Here is a 23,528-nt window from a genome sequence, read left to right on the forward strand (position 1 = left end):
CCGTCGGCCGGCGTCATTGATCACTCTCATAATCATGTGAACAAAAGAATATTGAAAGAAAAAATCAGAAAATAAATGAAATTGTGGTCCAGACTAGATGACCAAGTCTCTTAACTCGCAAGAAATGAGAAGTCCACTTTTAGATAGGCTGTGTAATTTAGGTGAGAAATGATTTGAAATGATGACCGATGAGTTGTTATTATCAAACCAGGCTTAACTATAATTGTAAAAAGCTTGTCGTTTTACTGATGGGGCCATTCTATTTATATTCCTCATGGCTAGTTTTGATTTTACGGACCACATTATATAATGTTAAACGGTCCTTTAAAATATGCATGAGCTTAAAAAAAAAAGTGTCACAAGATGAAACATGTCTCATTGCTACAGGAACAAGTACATAAAGTCTGAACATTGTGAAAAAAAAAACATGAAAGGTTGGAACCACTTTGAATGTTTCAAGAACTTAAAAAATCAACATAAGAGAAGGAGATTACATGGAGACGAAGCGGGCTTTGTACATAATGATGTAAGCCATATGCCAATCACCTGTGTACCAACCAAAACACAAAATGAAACAATAAACGTATCAAACGAGAGAACCACAAAAGCATGCGAGTAAAAAGATTAAAGCTAATCTGGATTGTTACCTCCACCAGAGAGCTTTGTGATGTCTTCCTCCCGTTGTATACTCGGGTGGCTATCATCATACTGAATCCATTTGCCTGTTGTTGTCATCATGTCAAATGTTCTTCTAAATATTGAAACACAGAGTAAGAGAGAGAGAGGTAAGATTTTATTAGAGAATGGGGGAAACTAACCACTCTCTTGCTTGACCCAAGCAACGTAATGACCAGAGTCCGCACTCCTTCCCTTGTGAGTCAACACAGTGACCAGGTCATAGATTCCAGTCATGTGAGTTCCCTTCTCAGAAGAAGAAGACGCACCTGTGTTATAGCAAAACAAAAGAGTCTCAATTACACGAGAACATGGACAAACAAATACAAAGCAGAAAGATGTTTTTAAAACGGGTCTTAGATACAATACCTTCCTGTTGGGCAGCTGTGGATGATTCTCCACCTTCGTTTGATGGCGCCTGCAATCAAATTACAAAGCAAAAAAATCTTATTGAAAGATTGTCTACTTGAAACATATGATTTGCATGTGTACAAAAAATGATAGGATGTGGTGTACCTCTGCTGCATCCGTCATTTTCACATCGCTGTCCTTTGAGCTACTCTTTGGTTGCAGACCAAGCTTTTTACCTTCCTCATCTCTTAGTTTCTGGAAAAAGGCGCAACTTTCAGTTTGTTTTGTTACACCAGCTCATGTAATTTAAGCTCCATTACAATAGACAGTGCAAACCTGGCGAGGAGCTTCCAGCTTCTTACGGAGATCCTCAGAACAAAGGTCAAAGATATCCAACTCCAGCGGATAATCCACTTTCTGCCGAAAAGATCAATAAGTTGGTGTTTTGACCAATGGTTAAGATTTAAAAGCAGAAAGCAAAACGTACCCTGAGAATCTTTGCTTTCTGATTAGTCTCCCTTTTCCAGAAGAATCGCACAAACTGAACGGTCAAGTACCTTCCAGATCAGGAATAAGAGAAAGTTTCACTTAATAATTAGTAAGTTAGGTTCTCTGGGGCATGCCACAAGAAGATTACATAGTACTGAGATATACAATAAAAAATCAAACAAAAAAAAAAGAAAAAGACTCATCACCTTGGCAAGGAATCTATAAGGGACTCCTTGAGGTAAACAGCAGTACGACCCAGAGCAGGAGATGTTTTTTCAAGTTCTCCTTTCAGACCCTACAGTAAGAATTGGGGTTAGTCAATGTATGCAAGGTCTTATGAAAGCAGATTAATCGACAAGGTCTTCACTTGAATAATAAAAATGTACTCACATGTTTTAAACCTTCATGCAAGTGGTTCACCTCGTGTGATATATGACATTTTAGAGAATATACAGATTCAGTCTCTGAGCTTTCTTCGCCACTTTCTTGACAATGCACCCTACAGATCAGATTCCAGTTATAACACAACTTAATATATTATGCAAGGTGAAGAAAAATACTTCAGAAATTAACATCTTCAGTTGTCAATTTCACATGAACAAGTACATCAATAAAAATTTCACATATATATTATATGTCCCTATAACAAATATATGGAGTATGGAGCAGGAGTTATCCTGACAATGCACCCTACAGAACAGAAACCAGTTATAATGCAAGGCGAAGAACAAGCTCAGGAACTAACATCTTCAGTTGTTAATCCTAGTATATGGAGTATGGAGCAGGAGTTTATCCTAATGATACCAAGCAGATGCTTAGCAGGAGTTTAATCGTAAAACCAGAGGATGAAGACCTTTTATAGATTTTGCATTGTATGCAGAGACCCAAAACCAATTATATGGATGATCTACATAAATAAGTAAGCCATATATGACAACGAGGTATGATCATTTTTGGGATACCTGCTCCGAAGATTGACACCAAAGAGAGCTTTCACAGCGTCAGAGTCTTCGCTGGAAGCTGGTGCTTTTAGGGACTGAGAAAGAGTGTATAACAGTTGTGTCCAACACTCTTCAGCATCCTGTCAGACAATTTAACAGAAAAATGATTACAAACAGAAAAGGTTACAGGCTTAATGCAACCGAGTTTGCAGTAAGACACAAACCTGCTGCATGTGCATTCCATTCTGCAACTGACTAAACTGAGGAAATTTCTTTCGTAGTGTCTGCATCAAGACCAACGTCGATATATGAGGCAAGAACAAGAAACTTCCAAATCTTATTATGAAATATAGAAAACTAGGAAACTAACCATCCAGAACTGGGTAGGGGAAACAGCATTGACACTTCTATCAAGATCACCAAACAGCTCACGTGTGGCAACTGTGAGCATGTGAGAAGTCTGGTCCACATCATTGCTTCGTCCAGCAAGTGAATAACTGTTAAAAAAGAGGAAATTGTTATATGAGATAAAACGTTATTTTAAGTAAAAGACTGTGATTTTTCTGGGTGTTTTTTCGGTTAAAAACAGTAGAAGGATAAGATGAGATGAACTGACTTGGATAATGCAGATTTCAACTCTGGGACAGATTTTAAGCACTGAACCGTGGAGTTCATGTAACAGGTGTTTCCCAGATTGACAAGGCCTGCACTGTAACCCTGTAAATAATTATAATTGTTTAGTCTGGGTTAAAAAATAGCGCCTCAACAGTGTGCAGTGTCCAGGTTCCAAGCAATGTAAAGTTAGCAACAGCTCGAAAAACACTGAAAAGGTATGCCTGTTAGTACATTAACTCCAGAATTACTAGCCTAGGTATTATTTTGTTCTAGATTAAGCTACAAAGCTAAGAAACAGCAGACTTAAGGCGATAAGACTTGGGAGCCGGGGGGCAGTTAGGATAGGAGTTACGGTTTAGTTTTGTCATTCGATTGCCAAAGAGGGGGCTCATATCACACAGCTATAGTCAGCAATAAAAAATAAAGAGATTTACCAGATTAGTGGCTTGCTCTTCTTCAGGTAGATCCTCAGCAAAAACAATAGCCTTTTCAGGAGCTTTCACTATCTCATCAGCAGTTCCCATCATCATCAGTTTTTGACCCTAACCACCAAGAAAACAAACCAATAAGCATCTTTACAAACAAAAAAAAAATGAAGCAACTGAGTAAAGAAAAGAAGAGAGCTTTACATCTTTCACTCCAATGGCTGACCAATCAGCATCATCCTACACCCAAATAAAAACAACTGTCATCAATACTGAATAAAACAATCTGGTGAAGAAACACAGATCCTATACCTTCAAGAGGCCACCTTTGACCATGATCTTTTGCCTCTCGGGTGGGACTCCAGTCAAATCATACAGCTGAGCCTTGAAGACATAAGGAGGCAGAGTCACATCAATCTCGATCCCTTCAAACACCTTCTTCTGCCACTTCACGCTTACTGTTCAAATTCAACCCATTTACAAAATTAGGACAAAGCTTCCACCTTTTAACACTCTTTTAAATCACATTCCGTCTCACAAAAACAAAGATCCGATTCCAAACTAGAGTAGCACCGACAAGAGCAGATAACAATCATCGATTAAAGCATATGTACTTGTGGACTAAATCAAAAGAAAAGAGAGAAACCTGTAAGCATCTTTGCAGGGAGGAGGCTTCTTTGCTTTGATTGCTTGGAGAGACGGCAAAAGGAGACAACTTTGTTCTTCTACGGAGTTCGATGGTGGTGGTGGTCTTGAAATGAAATAGAGAGAGAGCATATGTCAGCGTCTCTTTCTTTTGGAAGGGGTCAGGTTTACAAACCTTCTGTTCGGGTCGGGTCGACTCGGTTCCTGCCGGGTTTTTATTTTTATATAGTTTCAACTAATAGTTTAAAAACCTTTTGTTTTCGTTTTCAAAATATTTTACACTTTGAAATATTATTTAAGTCTATTTTTATAAGACAAAAATATTAGGATAGCACCAAACTAATTTTTTGTTACAAAAATAGCATCACAAGCAGGATAATGACCAAAATAAGTTTTATTGAAGAGTAAATATGCTTTTATAATCTTTGGGTTAATTAATCTAAGACTTAGAGTTTAGAATTAAGAGATTGAGTTTTAGGAATGTGTTCAAATTTTTAAAAATAAAAAAAAATATTAAAATTTTCAAACAAAAAAGTGCTATTTTAGTCATTTTATTTTTTGAGTGTTATTTTTGTGACAAAAACTTAAAAATGCTATTTTAGAGAATTGCCTTTTATATAATCATACAATTTTTATTAATAAACAATGTTTTCAAAGTTGTATACAATCTTATAAAAAATATTATTTGCCAAATGATAGACAAATATTCTATTTACGGCTAAATGTAACATGGATAACTGCATTTAGTTGTTGACTTTTATTTTGGAGAATTTGTTAAATATGACTCAAATTTTGATTTTAACCCTCAAAATATATTCAAACTTGAACCAAATGCAAAATAACTTAAAAGACTAGTGAAATTACAATCAATATTTTATGACAAAAAAACAAAAACATTTTTACGAATATAACCCGTAAAATCTTCTAATGTTTTATAAGTCTTCTGAGGTTCGGTAAATCTTCTGAAAAACTTCCAAAAAGTCTTATCGTATACTTTTAAAACTACAGCAAAATACTAAAGCAATTTTTTTCTTATGTATTTTAGACAAAAACCGTATATCTTTGTTTTATATGCTGTAGAAACTGTAAAATAAAAAATAAATAAATAAATATATATATATATATAATATCAAATAAATTAGATAATCATAGTAAAAACATCTATAAATATTTTAATTTAATTCTGTGTGTTTTAAAAATTATTTGAATAACATAAATATTATTTGATAATTTATAAAAATCATTAATAAAAATTATTTTAGTTGATATAAAATAATTATTTTATATATACATCACATATTTTATTTTGAAATATCTACATCATATAGCTTACCAATACAATAAATTTAATTACAACAAAAGTTTCTGCAGAAAAATCTATAGTAATAACTCTACAGCTACAACCAACTTACCTACAGCTAAATTTTACAGCCACAGTCGAACCGATCATCACCAACTTGTTGTTTATGTTATTGGGTTATCATATTCTTCTCTATATTTACAAAATATTTAGTGTTTTGTTCATTCATGCGGACGTAATCTTCTAATATATTTATTAATATATTCATTATTAGTTCAATTATAATAAGTTGTTGTTTATGTTATGACAAAGTTTAAACCAAACATCAAATTATTTATATATTATCATTTTAATTGTGAAAGTATAAGTGTGTATTATTAATATTTAATTACACAACTTTGGTTTCCTTATTTTAACTTTTGTTATTGAAAAACACATTTTTAATTATGTGTAACTTATTTTTAAGTAAACAATAAAAAGAAGAAAGTACAAATGAAATTTGTGAGAATATACAGAAAATAGAAGTTGCAGTGGAAACCATTCAGTAGCGATATGAAAAACGGGAACACCAAATTCACACACAGGGAGGCAAATATCTGCCATGATCTTCATTCCAATCCTTTCAAATTCATACCACCTAATTTTAGCAGTGGCTTAGACGGAAATTGAGCTAACGGTAAAGTTATATCAGGCTTACCCATCAAGAAAGAGAGAAAATAAAGCCAAGAGCATAATAAAAAGAACGATATAAAAATAGTGTAGATAAAATATTTTAGGGACATTTGGAAACATGATGGTAGTTTCATATTGTCCCTAAAAAATTGAACACTCTAATTTACACTTTTTAACATTACACATTACTTTTTTCCATCTATTTATTCAACATTTATACAATTTTTACATCTACAATGATTTGTTTAATAGAATTCAACACTTTACATTTAGATGTTGAATTCAAAAAATTGTAGATGTAGTGACAATCTATAAAAAGAGAAATAATTAATACTAAATAAAGTTTAAAATAAATTGTGTTTTTATTCTATATTTTCCAAGCAATAAATATGAATTATAGAAACTATCATTTTGAATGTTTAAAAAGATGAACTTTTTAATTATCTAAATGAAATGAAATAAGTTTCTATTTGTAGAGTTTTTTTAAAGTAATTAATTTTGGTATAAAATAATAAATAAATAAAATATTTAGTAACAAATAACTCATCTCAAATAACTTAGGTGAAAAGAAATACTAAAAATCACTTCACCTAATAAGAAAACACCATAATTATATTTTAAGTTAAAGACATTTTTTCATCCATCCAGTTACTTCCATATGTCTTATTCTGTCCGCACTTTGGTTGATTCAACTAGTTGAATTGTTTCAACCAAGTTTAATACTTTCATATTTATTCAATTTACCATTACACTGTATTCAATAGTTTAATAACTTTATTCAATAACCATTGTAACTAGTTTAAGAAACTTATAAAGTGTCATAGAAAATAAATTTCTTGTTGCTTATCTTTGTTTGATGAATTAGACTATAAGTTTGTAAAATAAAAAATAGAATACATATAATACATTATCGCATGAACGAGATCATTGGCATATACACTAATTATAACTTTTCTAAACATGTTTTTTTTTTTGTTTTTTGGATGATTTTATGGTTAAAGAATGATTGATCTAATTATTTATTAAGGGTGTCAAAAACTTTAACTGCTCTAACTATTAACATGATATTTTGAATGCGAAAAAATCATTTTGCAAACAATAAACCTTTTTATTTATGAATTAAGAAAATAAGTTTGTAAAATAAACTATTATAATATATATATATATATATATAATATCACGAGAAATTGTTAAAATGATTTATTTGTTAAATAGTAAATCATTAAAGGTAAATTTGAAATTTGGTATCCCACTTGTGGTAAAATTGAAATTTCCCCTATAACTTGTCAACATTTGATAAAAAATAATAATCCAAATTAATATAATATATAACATTTTATCCAGAAACAAATAGCCATATGAAAAAAATCTTCAAAATAACATTCATTTAAAAATAGTTATTACATCTATATTTATAATTAAATAATTAAATAAATATTTTTAATAAAAATATAGAAATAAATAAAATAAAATATATTTTACATTTAATTTTATGGCTTAATAATTAAAATTTAGAGTTTTGTATTTAAAGAGTGAAATTAAAGTTTTTTCTAAAGTTTAGAGTAATATAGCTGTTTTTATTTTTAATTTTCCTATACGCTATCACGGAAATTTTAGTTTCACTTTCATTTGGTGCCATAATTCATACTTACCTTCGTTTTTTTTGTCTGTTCATATATACCTTCGTTAAAAAGAACATTTTCACAAATACCATCTTGGAAAAAGTCCTTTAACTTTTGCCTTATATATATAGATATAAATAATTATTTAAATAAATAATAAAATAATAATTTAAGGTATATGTTGTAGTCTCAGATAAGATCACACACTAAAAATACTAAAAGGACTTAAACAATATATAAGAAACTTGGTCGCCTGCTTATCGCAAGTTGGAAGCATAGAAAATTTATCACTATATTTTTTTAATTCAAACTTTTTTATAATTTTCCTATTTGAATTTTTTTCTTTCAAATTTTCCTTTTAAATTAGAAAATTCTTTTTTAAACTATTACTTTTTTTAAATTATTTAATAAAATCCAAAATTCCACCTTGTAAAACTCCATCCTTCAAATTTAAATAATAATCATATGGTTATAAATGTTTAATCAATACTATTAAAAGGGAAGGAATTTTAATAAATCTACTTAAAAGGTTGTTTGGATTATTTCATTATTAACTGAACCTTTATTGCACATAACAAGTCATTTTTATCTATTACACTATTTAAATAACTATGAAAGTATAATGTATATCTTCAAACTACGGGATCATGCCGTTATGGTTTTAGATATGTTCGTATTTATTAGATTTATTACTTTGGTCGTACAATTATTATATTAGATTTATTAGATCATGACCCGCTCGACCGAGCGGGAGTCAATTTTCTTTTTTATCTTTGTTTTTACTAAATGTTATATATGATCGCAATGTGTATTAATATAAAATTTTGATAAATAACAATGTGTACTAATGTGTTTAAATAAGCAATGTGTTTAATTACTAAATCTGATTTTTAAATTTTATGATAACGTAAAGTAGATTTTTTTATATTATTTAAAATATATAGTGCTATATATTTGTATTTTCAACATTTATCATACAAAACTTACATTGGGGTATTTTTTATATGAAAATATGTGTAACATAATATATTTATATATTATATAAACATATGCACATCCGCACAGGTTTTATTTTTAAAATATATTATATATTGTTTAGTTTTATGTAGTATCGAGTTTGTATAATTCAATTTTTTGTTTAAAGAACAATATCAAAACTGTCTTTTCGTATGTAAAAATAACATTTTGCAAGCGCGAGTTGTGTTTTTTTATTGTAACACAAAATTTTATATAAAACTTATGTTTTTTGTACATTACAAAATTTAATTTTTAAAAATAATTATTACGTAATTTCAAAGTGAATTTTATCTCTAAAGTCTAATATATTTTGTGTGTAATGGTTCAAAGCATTTTCGATATATATTATATTTCAGTTTGGTTTGTTTTTAGTATTATTGTATAAGTATAATACTATACAATATTACTATTTTCTATACAATATATGAAGCTATGTGTTATTTGTTTTAGAAAGTAGATTAGGCCCAACGTAGTTATAAGAATAGTCATATCTTTATGTATATGTTATATGTCTATGATTTATCTACCTAATGTTATTAGTACTAATAAAATTAATATGGCCAATGAAAGTATACTGATTAATTTAAAATGAATTGTATAGGGTAATTATAGTACAATTAATATTTTTAGTATTCTTAGTATATATCTTATCTAAATCGACATGTAATAAATGTAAAAATCATATATGGAATATAGACAAAAAGAAGAACTGTATTTAAGGAAATACATCAATGCAAAGTTAGACTATGGTACGTATTATATATAAAGAATGAGACATTTAATTTAAATATATGAGGTCCAACTTTAAAAATCCACCTAGAAAAAGTTGTAATGTTCCTGTTTTAATAAGATAGATAGATTACATTGGGTACATACAATTATTAATAGAGTTGTATATGTTGTTGTTCTCTTGACCTTACATGTCATGGAGCATTTACCCTCTACCAAATTATATATACTTTGTCTCATATTAAATAACATAATGTGTTTTATATAATATTGTTATATATGTGTTTTAATTTCTGGTATTTTCATACATAAATCGTATATAATGTTTTCAACAAATATAATAGTATACAATTCTTCTAACACATCAGGATGTATGTATGGATTTCTTTTAGATTATACACAATAGTATAAATGTTCTTTAATAAAATCTACAATTCTGTATTGACTTTTAGTTATAATTAAAATAGACAACCTATAACTTTTTAAATATGTACATACATTTTGGATTTTATAAAATGCATACAAAAATGTAGCTTTATAAAATGCATACAAAAAATATATGCATATATAATATGCTTTCATTAAAGAGGAAGTTTCACAAGATAGTAATATTCTATTTAAAACTATTTTTAAAAAAACATAAAATATACTTTTGAAGTAATAAATTAATTGCTTTTATATCTATTGTTTCTTAGATGAATATATATATTTGTATATAATGTGATTTTGTAAAAACAAATTCAGAAAGATAATCTTGATATTAGAAAAAAAATTATTTATTTTAAAACATAATTTTAAACAATACAAAATATATATTTTCAAAGTAATATAAATATTTTGATATATCTATCTAATTTCTTAGATGATTACATAAACTAATTAAGTAATATAAACTGATATATGTCTAATTGATCAAAAATAGTTTATAATTAGTATTGTTGAAATTTTTTATTTATTTTTCATATATTTAGTTGACTATAATATCTTTTGTTTACAGCAAAAATATCTATAAATTATATTTTACTTATATAATATGATTTCTCAAATACAATCACAATTTTTTACAGCTTATTTTTAAGAGATATATATTATAAATAACATAACACTAAATATTTTAACGAGGTAAATATTTTATATTTTTCATTATTACAATTATATGTTTTCCTGATATTAAATTTGCTTTTAAATTTTATGTTTTATGTTTGTGGAGTTTAATATAAAAATAATCAAAATACCAAAGTAAATATGAATTCTCATTTTTAGATTATATAAAATAAATTTTAGTTTACTTTTCAATAAACGTAAGACATAAAATTATTTAGATTTATAAAATATTTTAATTATTGTAAATATTGATATATGTTTATGAGCTTCAAAAGATGTATCAGTTAGTTATCTATGTAACTCAATATATAAAATATTTTAATTATTGTATATTATATATTAATTATCAATTGGATTTTGTTAAACGGAGTCTGGATACTTAATTTTATTAGTCCGGCCACATTAACCATAAAAAAATAATTATATGTAATTCAGTATACTCATAATATGAGTGATTCGAAATTTGATATAAGTTCATGAGTTTCAAAAAATGTATCAGTTACTTATGTATGTACCTCAGTACATTAAATATTTTAATTATTGTATATTATAAATTAATTATCAATTGAATTTTGTTAAACAGAGTCTGGATACTTAATTTTATTAGTCCGACTACGTAAACCATAAAAAAACAAATATATCTAACTCGCTATACTCACAATATGAGTGATTCGACTAATCAACCTTATATCTAAAATAATAGATTATATTAAAATTAAGGAAGACAACAACCAACCTAAATGCAAATAAGAAAACTAATCAAAATTTTAATATATTTCTCATAAAAGTATTATAGTTGAATTAATTCAGAGAATTAAATGCAATCCAATATACGGAAATGATAACTAAATCGACTGTAAAAAAATCGAATAGATATAACATATCTAAAACCATATGTATAATTAAAATATTGTAATATTATAATATAAATTATGCATAAAAACTATAAATGAATTTAAAATTAAATTATATAATGATCAATTATTATAGTATTATTTTAATAATTGATAAATCTAATTATTATATGTGTATATATACTACTAATTATAAAAATTAACTAATAAGAAAGAATAATGTAGATAAACATAAAACAAATACATGAAATTATCTTTTTCTTTTTTCAAACATGTTTTCCATTTATTTTCAGATAATTTTTGTTATATAAATTTGTAATTAGTTAAATATTGAATTATATAATTATTCATTAAAGATATTAGAAATTTAATAAGTTTAGTTAAAAGTATTTATTAAAAATAGTGAATAAGACTAAAATTATGGAGAACATAACAAAGTAATAAAATTCAGTTCTTAAATAATAGTATAGAAGATAGATAAATGTTTTAGATTATTGGACTTGATACAATAATAATATCGTAAAAATGAAAATATCATTTTTTTGTATATTGTAATAAAAATCAATGTTTTTTGTTTAATAAATTAAATCAGATTAAACTCTTAATTAGTAGTTTCCACTTTTTACGTATTAAGAAAATACTTTGATTTGGGAACTATATTGTGTTTCATTCATTTTGGTTTGGTATGTAATATAATCGCGTCTGCAAACAATCACTTTGGTCGCATCTCTTTATCTCGGCTCAAAGCCCTCCCACCTCCACCATCACAATCGGCGACGGAAAGTAAAGTTATCGTGACATAGTTGAAGAGCAGAGCATCTTCTTGTCTCTTTAGTGACAATTGTCTTTCTAGGTTTCACTCTTTCTCGGCGACTCGCCGCTACAGTCAAAAGTAAAGTTTCAATCTTTTTTTCTTTTTCTTTCTCAGCTTAGCTTTTTGGACTTGGAAATAGTATCTACTGCAGGGTATTGGGTTTTGAAATGCCAAAGTCAGCTTTTTGATTTTGTGATACATGTTAGATTTGCTTTGATTGAAGTATCTTGGAATTGGTTTCTGCGGAAAAATACACAAACTTTTCGAGTACTAAGTTATGTGTCTTGAATCTATTGATGTTTTGGACGATTCTTCAGTCCCTTATCTGGATTTGTAATTGATGAATATGTTCACAAGCTTATAGGAATATAACTAGCGATTCTGGTGGATGATCAAAAAGGGTTTAACAGATTGTGTATGGTCTTTATTTTCGCAGCAGTTTATATTGTTTAGGGAAAGTTCCAACTGTAATTTTCATGTTATTGCAGAGACTTGATTTGAGATTAGTCTGGATTTCCTTTTTATTTATTTTTGTTCTCATCCTGAGGCGTTTTTATTTGCTTGATGGATGAAGTCTAGTGTGCCATGAAACAACACATGTGGCTGGTGGTTTCTTGTATGTATGATAATTAGCCTTTTACATCTAAACTTATTTTTGGGACTTGTCCTAATTGTGGTATCCTTTGTCTCTGTTGCGGACTAGGTTGTCATCTCGGGTGTTGTATGCTTGCTGCTAGTCAGCAGAAGAGAAGCTAAGGTGGGGTTACAACTGTGATGCTGAATGTTTGGGCCAACAGGTGGGCTAGGGATGAATCCTTCAATGGATGATATTAACTTATTACAGCAGGCACAAAGGCATCAGCTTGTTGTAACCAATCTTGGGGAAGAGATTGATTTAGAAATTGGAACTGGAGAGGATGAAGCCGCTTTCGCCAGCAATTCTCTGATCGGAGGGACGCCAAGGGAGCCTTCCACTGGGGAACATGATGAGACAAAGCATATGGTTTTGGTATCTGATCTTCCGGGAGAGGATCAAGATATGTCAAAGGGGCAGACGTCGGCGAAGAGAAAGAAGAAAGTTGTCAAACGGTGGAGAGAGGAGTGGGCTGACACGTACAAGTGGGCTTATGTCGATATGAAAGAAGGAACGGCGAGGATATTCTGTTCTGTCTGCAGAGAGTATGGTAGGAAACATCGGAGAAACCCGTACGGGAATGAAGGAAGCAGAAACATGCAGATGAGTGCGTTGGAAGAACACAACAATAGTTTGCTACACAAAGAGGCTCTCCGTCTCCAAACGGCCTCCAAGGATAAGATTGTTGTTGACAAGCCCATCTATGTGAAGAGTAAGTTTATTTACAAGTATTGCTTCAAATGCATATTAGTGTCTTTCCTTGCTTATTGGTTTGTTAACTGTTTGTACATTTCTCTCTCAATGAAGCTCTTATGTCAAAGAGTGCTGGTTCAATTGTTGAGGGAGCCCTGAAACGAGATCCTAATGAGATTGAATTTATTCAGTCTGTACAAGAATCTGTGCATGCTCTAGAGCGGGTAATTGCAAAGAATTCTCAGTAAGTTTACGATATGCTTATCATCTTTTTATGAAATATATATATCAGCAGACTGTGTCCAACTCATTTTGATTTCATTTCAGTTATGTCAACATTATGGAGCGGCTATTAGAACCTGAACGTATGATAGTGTTCCGGGTTCCATGGATTGATGACCGAGGTGAAACACATGTAAACCGAGGCTTTAGAGTGCAGTTCAATCAAGCACTGGGCCCATGTAGAGGAGGTATAAGGTTTCATCCATCCATGAACTTGAGCATCGCCAAATTTCTTGGCTTTCAGCAGGTACAGTGTTTCTTTTTTGGTGGCTACCTTAACTCTCTGTTTGCATGATTTTGAATGGTTCTTGTGATGGTTTTGTAATCATCCTTCACAGACGTTGAAAAATGCTTTGTCACCTTATAAACTTGGAGGGGCTTCTGGTGGAAGCGACTTTGATCCTAAAGGAAGAAGTGACAACGAGGTGATACCTTGCCCCTTACTTTTCTGTCTCCACAAGTGGTTTTCTGGATCTGTTCTGATCTGTTATTTTGCTACATTAACAGATTATGAGATTTTGCCAAAGTTTCATGAATGAGATGTACAGATATATGGGTCCGGACAAAGTAAGTAGAATAGTCTTTTCCCATTAGAAAGTATATATTTTTACCGCAATGAGTTCTAATCTATTATGTATGTTAGGACCTTCCGTCAGAAGAGGTTGGTGTTGGTACTCGGGAAATGGGATATCTTTTCGGACAGTACAGACGGCTTGCTGGTCAGTTTCAGGTACTGAAAACTCTTGCACGCTGAGTCTTTTTTCTGATCTGTATATGTTTTCCTATCTTTTGGTAATATTCAGTGTTCAATGTCATCAGCTGTTACTTTCCCAGTAATCATTTGTTTGTTGGGAGATTATAAAGAGTCTTGGATGTTATATCTTTGTGTCAATTACTTATGCAGGGAAGTTTTACAGGACCACGGATATATTGGGCTGCTTCTAGCCTCAGAACTGAAGCTAGTGGCTATGGCGTGGTAAGGATCTTCTTCTTTTGTGCACACACTCTACAGTTTGACTGCAAATGAATTCACATTCATTTTTTGTCCTTCCAGGTGTACTTTGCACGACTAATGCTTGCAGATATGAATAAAGAAATAAAGGGATTAAGGTTTCTTTCTTGACCATTTTGAATATGTGTTCTTACATGGTATTCTACTAGTTACCGAGGTTAGAGTTTACCTAATCAGCAAGAAATTGATTTCAGATGTGTTGTGAGTGGTTGCGGGAAGATAGCGATGCATGTTGTAGAGAAGCTAATTGCCTGTGGGGCTCACCCTGTTACAGTTTCAGGTGATTCACTCACCTAATCGTTTCAGATACAAAGCAACCTTTTTAGTTGATTGATGCCGTTTTATATTTGTAATCAATCATCATCTCATGTTTTTTAGTTGAGGTAGTAGAAGCCTGGATCTGCCAGATGAACAGTTAGGCGATGTCTCAGGTTTTTTTACTGATGCAAACTTTTTACAGATTCAAAAGGATATTTGGTGGATGACGATGGATTTGATTATATGAAACTTGCCTTCTTGAGAGATATAAAATCCCAACAGAGAAGTCTGAGGTACATACTTCTCCACAAATATTATGTGGTATTATTTGTCACACTTGCCTAAAATTATTGAGAAACCAACTGTACACGCAGAGACTATTCAAAGACGTATGCAAGGGCGAAGTACTTTGATGAAGTAAAGCCGTGGAATGAAAGGTGTGATGTGGCGTTCCCCTGTGCTTCTCAGAATGAAGTTGATCAAGCAGATGCTATTAATCTGGTCAATGCAGGCTGTCGCTTACTGGTAGAAGGTAAGATTAAATTATTTGAGAAAATAGTTTTCAGAGCTTCTCAGTTCGTTCTAAGTAGTAGGAATGTGGCTTTTTTTTAACTGCAGGTTCAAACATGCCGTGTACAGCTGAAGCAGTTGATGTTTTCAGAAAGGCGAATGTTCTGATTGCTCCTGCCATTGCTGCTGGAGCTGGAGGAGTGAGTTCTTCATTTAACATATGTTTTATTGGTCTTTTCCACCAGTAAATCATCTTTAGATTATCCAATTGATGATAGATAAATTTGTTTTAACTCTGATGAAGGTTGCTGCCGGAGAAATTGAAGAACTCCGTGAATCTAATTCAATGCAATGGTCAGCAGAAGATTTTGAGTCTAGATTACAGGTAGCAACATTTCTTACGCTAGTTTTGGCCTCTGTGGAAATTAATTGGCCTATTAAGATAATTGCTCTGGTATTTGATGACAGGAAGCACTGAAGCAGACTTATGAGAAAGCTCTCAAAGCAGCTAATGATTTCGGTTATCAGAAAGAGAGTCCTGAGTAAGTTTATCTATAAGATGGTCTGTACTATTGTGAATTGGAAAGGTTAAAAAGGGGTCACTAAGAAATGGTCTTTTTCTTTGTCCAGGGCTCTTCTACACGGAGCAACAATTGCAGCATTTTTGAATATAGCTCAAGCTATGACAGACCAAGGTTGTGTCTAGCTATAAAATGATCCTGCATCTAAGAGTCCCAGCAGGGTTTGTCTTAAAGTTAAAATCCAAGCGAAGAAGGCGTATTGTACTCTCTGTGACATGTCATTATTTAGAAACTATATACTTTGATAGCATTAATGTTTATTAGCTATATAAACATAGCTTTCCATTGCTTATATGTTCTTTAACTTTATAGGTAATGAATGGAATACACTAATGACCCCTTCTTGTAAACAAGATTTAATTAATTGTCTTTTGAGATTTGATCATAAACAAAAGAAGTTACGAACTCGGCGACATTCTCTTATAATTTGTTCTTATAAACGAACAGAAGGTGAAGGTGATTAATATAAGATAAAAGACAAATGTAAATCTCCAGTACTCTTGAGCAGATCAAAGCTGGGAAAACTGTGGATGTGGAGACTGAATGCTACTCAATGTAAGGCCAGTCTCTTGCATCCTGATCTCTATCCAGAAAAGAGCTTTAAAACTCAGTATAATAAGGCTCCTCCCTAGCTTCAGGCCCTTGATGTGGGAGCAGAAGCATCAGATTTCTCAGCCAAATAGTGCTCAAGCATGTCTTCTTCATCATCTGTATTGAGCAAACGAATATTATGACCACTGAGAAACATTACTTTGTTTATGGAAAAATTGGCGTGTAAACCAAAATAGAAAGAGCATATTACCTTCAAAGTCATCGTCTTCAAAGTCAATGTCTTCATCATCTTCCTCCTCAGATTCTTGATCAGCAGTGACCACTACTCCTCTCTGAAAATTGGCACAAGACAGATAGATGGTTAACAGCGACTCTATCTGTTTAGAAAAAGTAGTTGCAACAAAGATTCTGAGGAGAATTACCGCTTTGCCACTCTCGAACCACTGTCTTCCTGTAAGCTTCTTCTCCTTGGGTGCCGTAAGAGCAGACTCTGGCATCAGTCTTTCAAGTTTATTCAAAAAGGCCACAACAGATTAAATGTTAATTACTCTGTGAAACCAATAGTAGTTGGTGTATAAAGCGCAAGGGAACAAGAATATGCAGGAGAAGTTACTCACTTGGCTCGCTCAAGTGCAAGCTCTGCCTCATATCTCTCTCTCCATGCCACAAATGTCTCCAGAGTAACAGGTTCTCCATGAGGAACAATTACCTGTATCGAAAAATTTAGACTGGAAGACAACAAAAGAGAAGAACGCATAGCTCATGAACAAAACAGTAGCCTGCAATACCTCATCCTCTTTGGCGGCTTCTTCCTCAGCATAGTCAGCCCCATCATCTTGCCCATAATGTTCAGACAACCAGTCCTTTGCTGATGAGACCAATGTATACATCATTGCCATACCAAGATTTTCAGTCGCCTGTTAAAACGGTACGATGAAGTTCTTAGTTCCAATTATAACCACGACATCAAAAAACTGAACAGCATAGAGGGTTTGTGATCCATGAAGCTAGCCATTAATTAGCGACCTTTCCAGTTTTCCTCTTAAGGAAAATAATTTTATAAACAAGCGGTAACAGTGTAAGAGAGAGAGTTTACCTCTTGTTCAAGCTTCTCTTTTAAGATGGTGAGGTCACCAACATGGATTCCTCTAATACTGGAAGAACACATTACCCACATGAGCGTCATCATCATTATATATCTGTATAAGTTGGGGTAAAAATGGTGTAAACAAGAATTACCTTTTAACATCCAAGAGAGGTGCCTCATCTGGGTAATTCTCTGTGTGCGAGAAAACCAAACCAAGCTGAACTGCAAAGACAAACTAAGAGCTCTAAGACATAGAAAAACCACAGAAGAGGCATATGGTAAGGGATGTTTTTTCTTAAAGAGTAGTAGTAGTAACCTGGTGGGATTGATGATGACTCATCTAGATCATCATCCTATTTGAGACAAAAGAAAGAAGCAGAGAATCAGGAGAGAATGGCAAACAACCCCCAAAAAAACAGAGGATACTTAATGTTGAACATAGAAATACTTGTCTACACTTATTACAACACACAAGCCTTTCCACATACAGCTAAAGATAAGAGATGAAGGGTGTGAGGTAATAATATATACCTGAGGAGTGACTGTAATCTGAAAGCATCGATTCGAAGTGTTAAGCCCACTTTCGCCAGTGTGAATCTCTGTCACAATATAAAGTAAGTAAAGAAATTCAGTTTCCTCAACGATGATGATGAAGAGATAATAAAAGCTAAAAGTCTTAGAAAAGACAAAACCTTTGAAGTCATCGGCAAGTATAGATTCAAGAGCTTCAATCTCCATCTCCTGTTCCTCCTTATACTCTTTACATAGATACAGACACATACCAATTAACAAATTCCCAATCTAATTTACAATAAATTAAGATCAATACGAATCCAATCGATCTTCCATGGGGAGAGTGAAGATTCGATCGAACTTACCCGTCATGATGACCAAATTTGAAAGCTTTGTCGTGAAAGCTTCGAGATTTTGTCTGAATATCCAAACTCCACAGTGAGTCGCCGTGACGAGACAGAGAGAGATGAAAGACCTAAAGGAGAGAACTTTACGATTCACGAAACGCCACCGTTTTTGTTTAATTTGAAAACGGCGTCGTTTTCTTGTTCCTTAAAACGCCATCGTTTCTCATTCCTTGAAACGGTGCCGTGTTTCTCGAAAACTGTGAAAAGAAAAGGAAAAGGCAAGACCTTTCTGTCTCTCCTCGTCTCCACGGTCTCTCTCACTCTCTGACCGAGAGACACTCTTCTCCGATTCAGATAGCCTTTCTTCTCCGATTCGCCGCAGCGAAAACCCTTCTTTGTAAGAGGTGAGAGGTCTCTCTTTCTCAACTTAAGTATCGTTATTCATAAGGGTTTTGCTTATGTTCTCAAAAGACGATTCCTTTTTGAGTCTTACTGTCTTGTTTTCTTGTGTTAGGGAAGACAAAGATCACAAGTAGTAACAGTGTACTTGAATTTCGTTAAGATAATGGGCAAGATCAGCGAGTTACCTGATGAGCTGCTGGTGAAGATACTATCCTCTGTTCCGACAAAGCTTGCCGTCTCCACCAGCGTCTTGTCTAAACGATGGAAGTTCCTTTGGATGTCTCTACCTAAACTCGAGTACAGTGACAACCAAGGCAAATCACTCCGAGACTTCATCAACAAGAACCTCCCCTTACACAGAGCTCCCGTCATAGAAAGGTTATGTCTTGAGCTATGGGAGTCTCACGATTCCAAAATCAACCCTGAAGAAGATATCAAACTCTGGCTCCAAACCGCGGTTTCTCGCCGTGTCCGTGACCCTGGAAGTTTCTTATTATTCAGAGAGTAATGCAAACATGTTTCCAAGTAGCTTGTTTACCTGTGAATCCCTCGTGGTCTTGAAACTCAGGTGTATGATTCTCAAGGATGTTCCTTCTACGGGTTGTCGTCTCCCTTCAGAGCCTTCTGTCTATGTGTCACGCGTTCTTGAAGATCTAGAGGTGCGTTTTATCGAAGACGAGTATCCGCAGATGTTCACTGCTGCCTTCCCGTTGCTGCGTGCGGAGGTTAACACTCTCTTTACCTGATTGTAATTGGCACTTTGATCAGTACGAGATAGACACTCCTTGTTTGCAGTATCTCAAACTCGAGGATTGGAATAAGAGTCTTTGGTTGTTTAAGAATATGCCTCATCTTAGGGAAGCGTATCTCGTTTTCTCTCAAGAGTGTTGTTGAATCGATCCCATCTGTCAAGCGTCTCACCGTATGCTCAGAAGTGGAGGAGGAGGGTTTTGTTTTGGATGAGCTTGAACATCTGGAGCTGTGCGTGTGCAAAGATGATTCTTTGGATCTCCTTGCTCAGTTCCTCAAAGATGCGCCTAACTTGCGAGTGTTGGACATCTCTATACTAGATGTAAGTTTCTCTTTCATAAACTTATCATTCTTTTTTTATTTCTAATTGTTCTTCTTCTGCTTTGGTCTTTAGTGCCATGGAGATATAAAGACTGATGATAAGTTTGCTTGGTACCAGCCGAGCTGTGTTCCTGAATGCATGCTGCCGAGTCTACGAGTTTTCAACTGGTCACGGTACGTTGGGAGACCGCGAGATAGAGACATTGCGGTTTACATCTTGAGAAACGCTCCCAACTTAAGGACAGCAACTTTCATGTTTGATGCAGATGTTCCAAACGTTGAGATACTCACAATGGAGTTGACGCTTGTTCCCCCAGCTTCAAGCACATGTGAACTCGTATTTGTTTAGTCAATCTGAGACTTGAAATAATCAAATCATTTTAGATGTTTCTTTTGCTATAATTGAATTCTTCTAGTTTCATCTGTTCTCCTGTGTTCAACAAAAGTCAGATGTTTTATTTGAAGTTGACTATGTATTTAATGAATGAATGTGTATGACAAAACCGAGTCATCTTTGAAGCTCACTTCGTACAAGCTTGGGAAGCAATGCTACAACAGCTGAACTTCCCAAACTTGTTGAACCTAGTAGAGGAGATAAAGAGATGTCTTAACCGGATCCAGCTTTTGTTTTTGGACCATGCAACCGTGATAGGAACCCAGCTGCTTTAGAGATTGCACTCATCGTTACTTAGGATCATAGACTCCAATGGGTACAATGCTAGGAAAGAGACCCTAGTTTGCTGCAGCAGCTATTGAATGAGTCATCCAGAGCCTGACCTGAAACAAACTTTCATGTTTAAGGCTCTGAGATTCAACTATCTCTCTCTCTTTTTTATACTCATTGGAGCTCAATATGTCAATGGTGTTTTGGTTTCTAAGATTTAATCTGCACTAACATAATTTGATAAAAAAATAAGAATTTTTTTTATTGAAACTCATAAATAAATATATAATCCTATTAAAATCATAAATTAATAATTATTATATATAAAACTAGAAAAGGTTTATATGAACATAAACAAAACATTGTATTATTTGTTTTCTTTTATAATGAAACTTATCAATATTTTTTTGTGTTTCAATATTTTAGTGTTATTTTATTGAATTATATATAAAATGCATTTATGTTATAAGATATGTAGTTTACTAGAAAAGACAAAATATAAATTTACTAAATTTAATTAGTATATAAAATCACGAAATCATGTTAAACACACACACAAAAAAAATATTTATAAATAAAAAAAATAAAATTTCGTTAAATTAGTAATTATATAGATTAATAAATTATCATAGTTTTAATATTATTAATTAATTTATAAAGTATTTATCTTCTTTATGGAACTGAAAAAGCAGTAAAAGAAAATAATAAAAAAAAAGTTAAATGAGACAACTGTACAACCATTGAAACGATGTCGTTGAGCTCTATTCTTACAAAACTGGAAGAAAGTAAAGAGTCTTTGTGTCTCTCTCTCCCCTCCTGAGTCCTCTGTTCTTGGATTCCGCTTGCGCTTCTTACACGGATCGAAAGTCTCATTCTTTTCTTTTCTACAGTCCAAAGAAACTGGTGCTTCTAATGCAATTGACTGACTGATTGATACGGAGGAAGGAAGCACTGATCGATAAGAATGTCGAGATTCAGAGACAGGGCAGAGGATTTCAAGGACTCTGTCCGGAAAGCCGCTGTTTCTGATGGCTATAACGAGGTGTGAGTCCCTCTTTTTCATCCTAAAGGTTGCTGCTTTATACATCACATTCATTTGCATTGTGTGTGTGTGTGTGTGTGTGGCAGTCTAACAATGGCTTCTTTCATCATACACAAACCAAAGGAGACATCTCCTTTCACCACAACTGCTTTCAAAACAGTAACCCTTATTAGCCGATTCAATCATTATTAGGGCTTGTGTGATGTTGTTGTCAATGAAGCTGGAAAGCATCAAGGAGTTGGATCAGTTCATGTTGAAACATCGAAAAGATTATGTTGATATGCACCGGACTACCGAACATGAAAAAGATAGCATTGAACAAGAAGTAAGTTAAGTCATCTGAGAGCTAAAGCATTGAACAAGATTGTTAGACTTTTGTGTATTTATTATCAAAACTTGGGCAGATTACAGCTTTTATTAAAGCTTGCAAAGAACAGATCGATATCTTGAAAAACAGCATTAGAAACGAAGAAGCGAACTCCAAAGGATGGCTCGGCCTCGCAGCTGATAGCTTCAATGCCGATACTATAGCACACAAACATGGAGTGGTTTTGATTCTGAGCGAGAAGCTTCATTCGGTTACTTCACAGTTTGACCAGCTCAGAGCTACTCGTTTCCAAGGTATCATTAACAGAGCTATGCCGAGAAGAAAACCTAAGAGGATCCGTAAGGAAGCTAGTCCAGTTAACGCAACTCCGGAGCCCATTGAAGCTGATGAAGTTCAGTCCCAGCCTCGTAGGGTACAACAGCAACTTGTAGAAGATGAAACACAAGCCCTTCAGGTAACAAGACTACAACAACTCTTTTATCTAAAAAACTTGCTTGAGTTAATGTATTTACGTTTTGTAATTTTTTTTGGTTAGATGGGGCTAGGCAGACGGAGACTAAGATGGTGGAGATGTCTGCGTTGAACCACTTGATGGCAACTCATATTCTGCAACAAGCCCAACAGATTGAGGTTTTATATGACCAGGTAAAGGACTTAGTTACTCCTACTCAGTCTCTCTTTTTGTGTGTGTGTGCCTTGTGTCCTGTTTCTCACTCAGCATGACACTAAAAACGTGGAGCTTGGAAACAGAGAGCTTTCTCAAGCAATCCAACGTAACAGTAGCAGCAGAACCTTTCTCTTACTGTTTTTCTTCGTGCTTACTTTCTCTGTTTTGTTCTTAGATTGGTACAGTTAAAGTAGAGACCCATTCAGTAAAAATTTGGAAAGTTGTTTGATTTTAGCTTTTCAACCTTCGAGTAAAACTTTTTTAATGTAAACTATTGATAGTCTTTACTCTTCAATGAGTAAAAAGAAGTAATAAATTAAACAGAACGACGACAACTTGGACAGATTGATTTCAGTTTAAGCCAAGAAACAATGCAAAAACGATGAAAAATATGTCTGCACTTCTTCAAACGACTAATCTCATGATCATCCTCGTACTCTTCCAAACAAATTGGACAACAACGTTTACCGCACCTTTCTTCTTGTTCGTCGTCTTTTTCTTTGATATCTTTGAACAGTAAGCCCTTTATCAATCCGGTTTCAATGTCTTGTTGAGTCTCTGGAGTTTGGTCGGGAGGTAACTCAACGGAACCATTACAACGGCAACGGCAACAGCAACAACAACATATGATC

General features: G+C 32.9%; 4 protein-coding genes and 1 pseudogene across 6 annotated transcripts; 3 read left to right on the plus strand and 2 right to left on the minus strand.

Moving 5' to 3' along the window:
* Positions 1-354: 354 nt before the first annotated feature.
* LOC108820646 (ubiquitin carboxyl-terminal hydrolase 6) lies at positions 355-4,333 on the minus strand. The gene is made up of 17 exons (XM_018593637.2): positions 4,143-4,333; positions 3,809-3,954; positions 3,701-3,736; positions 3,506-3,613; positions 3,073-3,173; positions 2,827-2,953; positions 2,681-2,740; positions 2,478-2,596; positions 1,906-2,014; positions 1,722-1,810; positions 1,514-1,583; positions 1,363-1,443; positions 1,192-1,281; positions 1,045-1,093; positions 819-944; positions 648-722; positions 355-546 (listed from the first exon to the last, which is right to left on the minus strand). The coding sequence occupies exons 1-17, from the start codon at positions 4,150-4,152 to the stop codon at positions 491-493; spliced, it is 1,452 nt and encodes a 483-aa protein (XP_018449139.1). The 5' UTR covers positions 4,153-4,333; the 3' UTR covers positions 355-490.
* Positions 4,334-12,142: 7,809 nt separating this feature from the next.
* LOC108820642 (uncharacterized) lies at positions 12,143-16,600 on the plus strand. Its single transcript, XM_018593634.2, has 16 exons — positions 12,143-12,331; positions 12,957-13,599; positions 13,695-13,824; positions 13,908-14,109; positions 14,201-14,287; positions 14,370-14,429; positions 14,506-14,592; positions 14,767-14,838; positions 14,917-14,972; positions 15,069-15,154; positions 15,335-15,425; positions 15,507-15,664; positions 15,751-15,842; positions 15,947-16,027; positions 16,111-16,184; positions 16,273-16,600. Exons 2-16 carry the CDS (start codon positions 13,035-13,037, stop codon positions 16,346-16,348), a joined length of 1,917 nt encoding a protein of 638 aa, XP_018449136.1. The 5' UTR covers positions 12,143-12,331; positions 12,957-13,034; the 3' UTR covers positions 16,349-16,600.
* Positions 16,579-18,899, minus strand: LOC108820650 (uncharacterized). Its single transcript, XM_018593642.2, has 11 exons — positions 18,741-18,899; positions 18,555-18,620; positions 18,394-18,461; positions 18,179-18,215; positions 18,015-18,084; positions 17,872-17,929; positions 17,564-17,692; positions 17,393-17,484; positions 17,198-17,276; positions 17,026-17,107; positions 16,579-16,931 (listed from the first exon to the last, which is right to left on the minus strand). The coding sequence occupies exons 1-11, from the start codon at positions 18,745-18,747 to the stop codon at positions 16,858-16,860; spliced, it is 762 nt and encodes a 253-aa protein (XP_018449144.1). The 5' UTR covers positions 18,748-18,899; the 3' UTR covers positions 16,579-16,857.
* A 69-nt stretch (positions 18,900-18,968) lies between these two features.
* LOC108820654 (FBD-associated F-box protein At5g38590-like) lies at positions 18,969-20,719 on the plus strand (annotated as a pseudogene).
* Positions 20,720-21,631: 912 nt separating this feature from the next.
* On the plus strand, positions 21,632-23,163 carry LOC108822286 (syntaxin-81). Of its 3 annotated transcripts, none has more exons than XM_056992574.1 (4): positions 21,632-21,903; positions 22,094-22,226; positions 22,306-22,683; positions 22,765-23,163. In XM_056992574.1, the coding sequence occupies exons 1-4, from the start codon at positions 21,824-21,826 to the stop codon at positions 22,810-22,812; spliced, it is 639 nt and encodes a 212-aa protein (XP_056848554.1). In that variant the 5' UTR covers positions 21,632-21,823; the 3' UTR covers positions 22,813-23,163. The 3 variants fall into 3 exon arrangements, with proteins under 3 accessions (XP_056848554.1, XP_056848555.1, XP_018450828.1); XM_056992575.1 differs by having other exon boundaries at positions 21,632-21,901; positions 22,122-22,226; XM_018595326.2 differs by having other exon boundaries at positions 21,636-21,901; positions 21,988-22,226; positions 22,765-23,160.
* Positions 23,164-23,528: the final 365 nt, after the last annotated feature.

This window comes from Raphanus sativus, chromosome 8, assembly GCF_000801105.2.
Source record: "Raphanus sativus cultivar WK10039 chromosome 8, ASM80110v3, whole genome shotgun sequence".
In the NCBI taxonomy this organism is placed as follows: domain Eukaryota; kingdom Viridiplantae; phylum Streptophyta; class Magnoliopsida; order Brassicales; family Brassicaceae; genus Raphanus; species Raphanus sativus.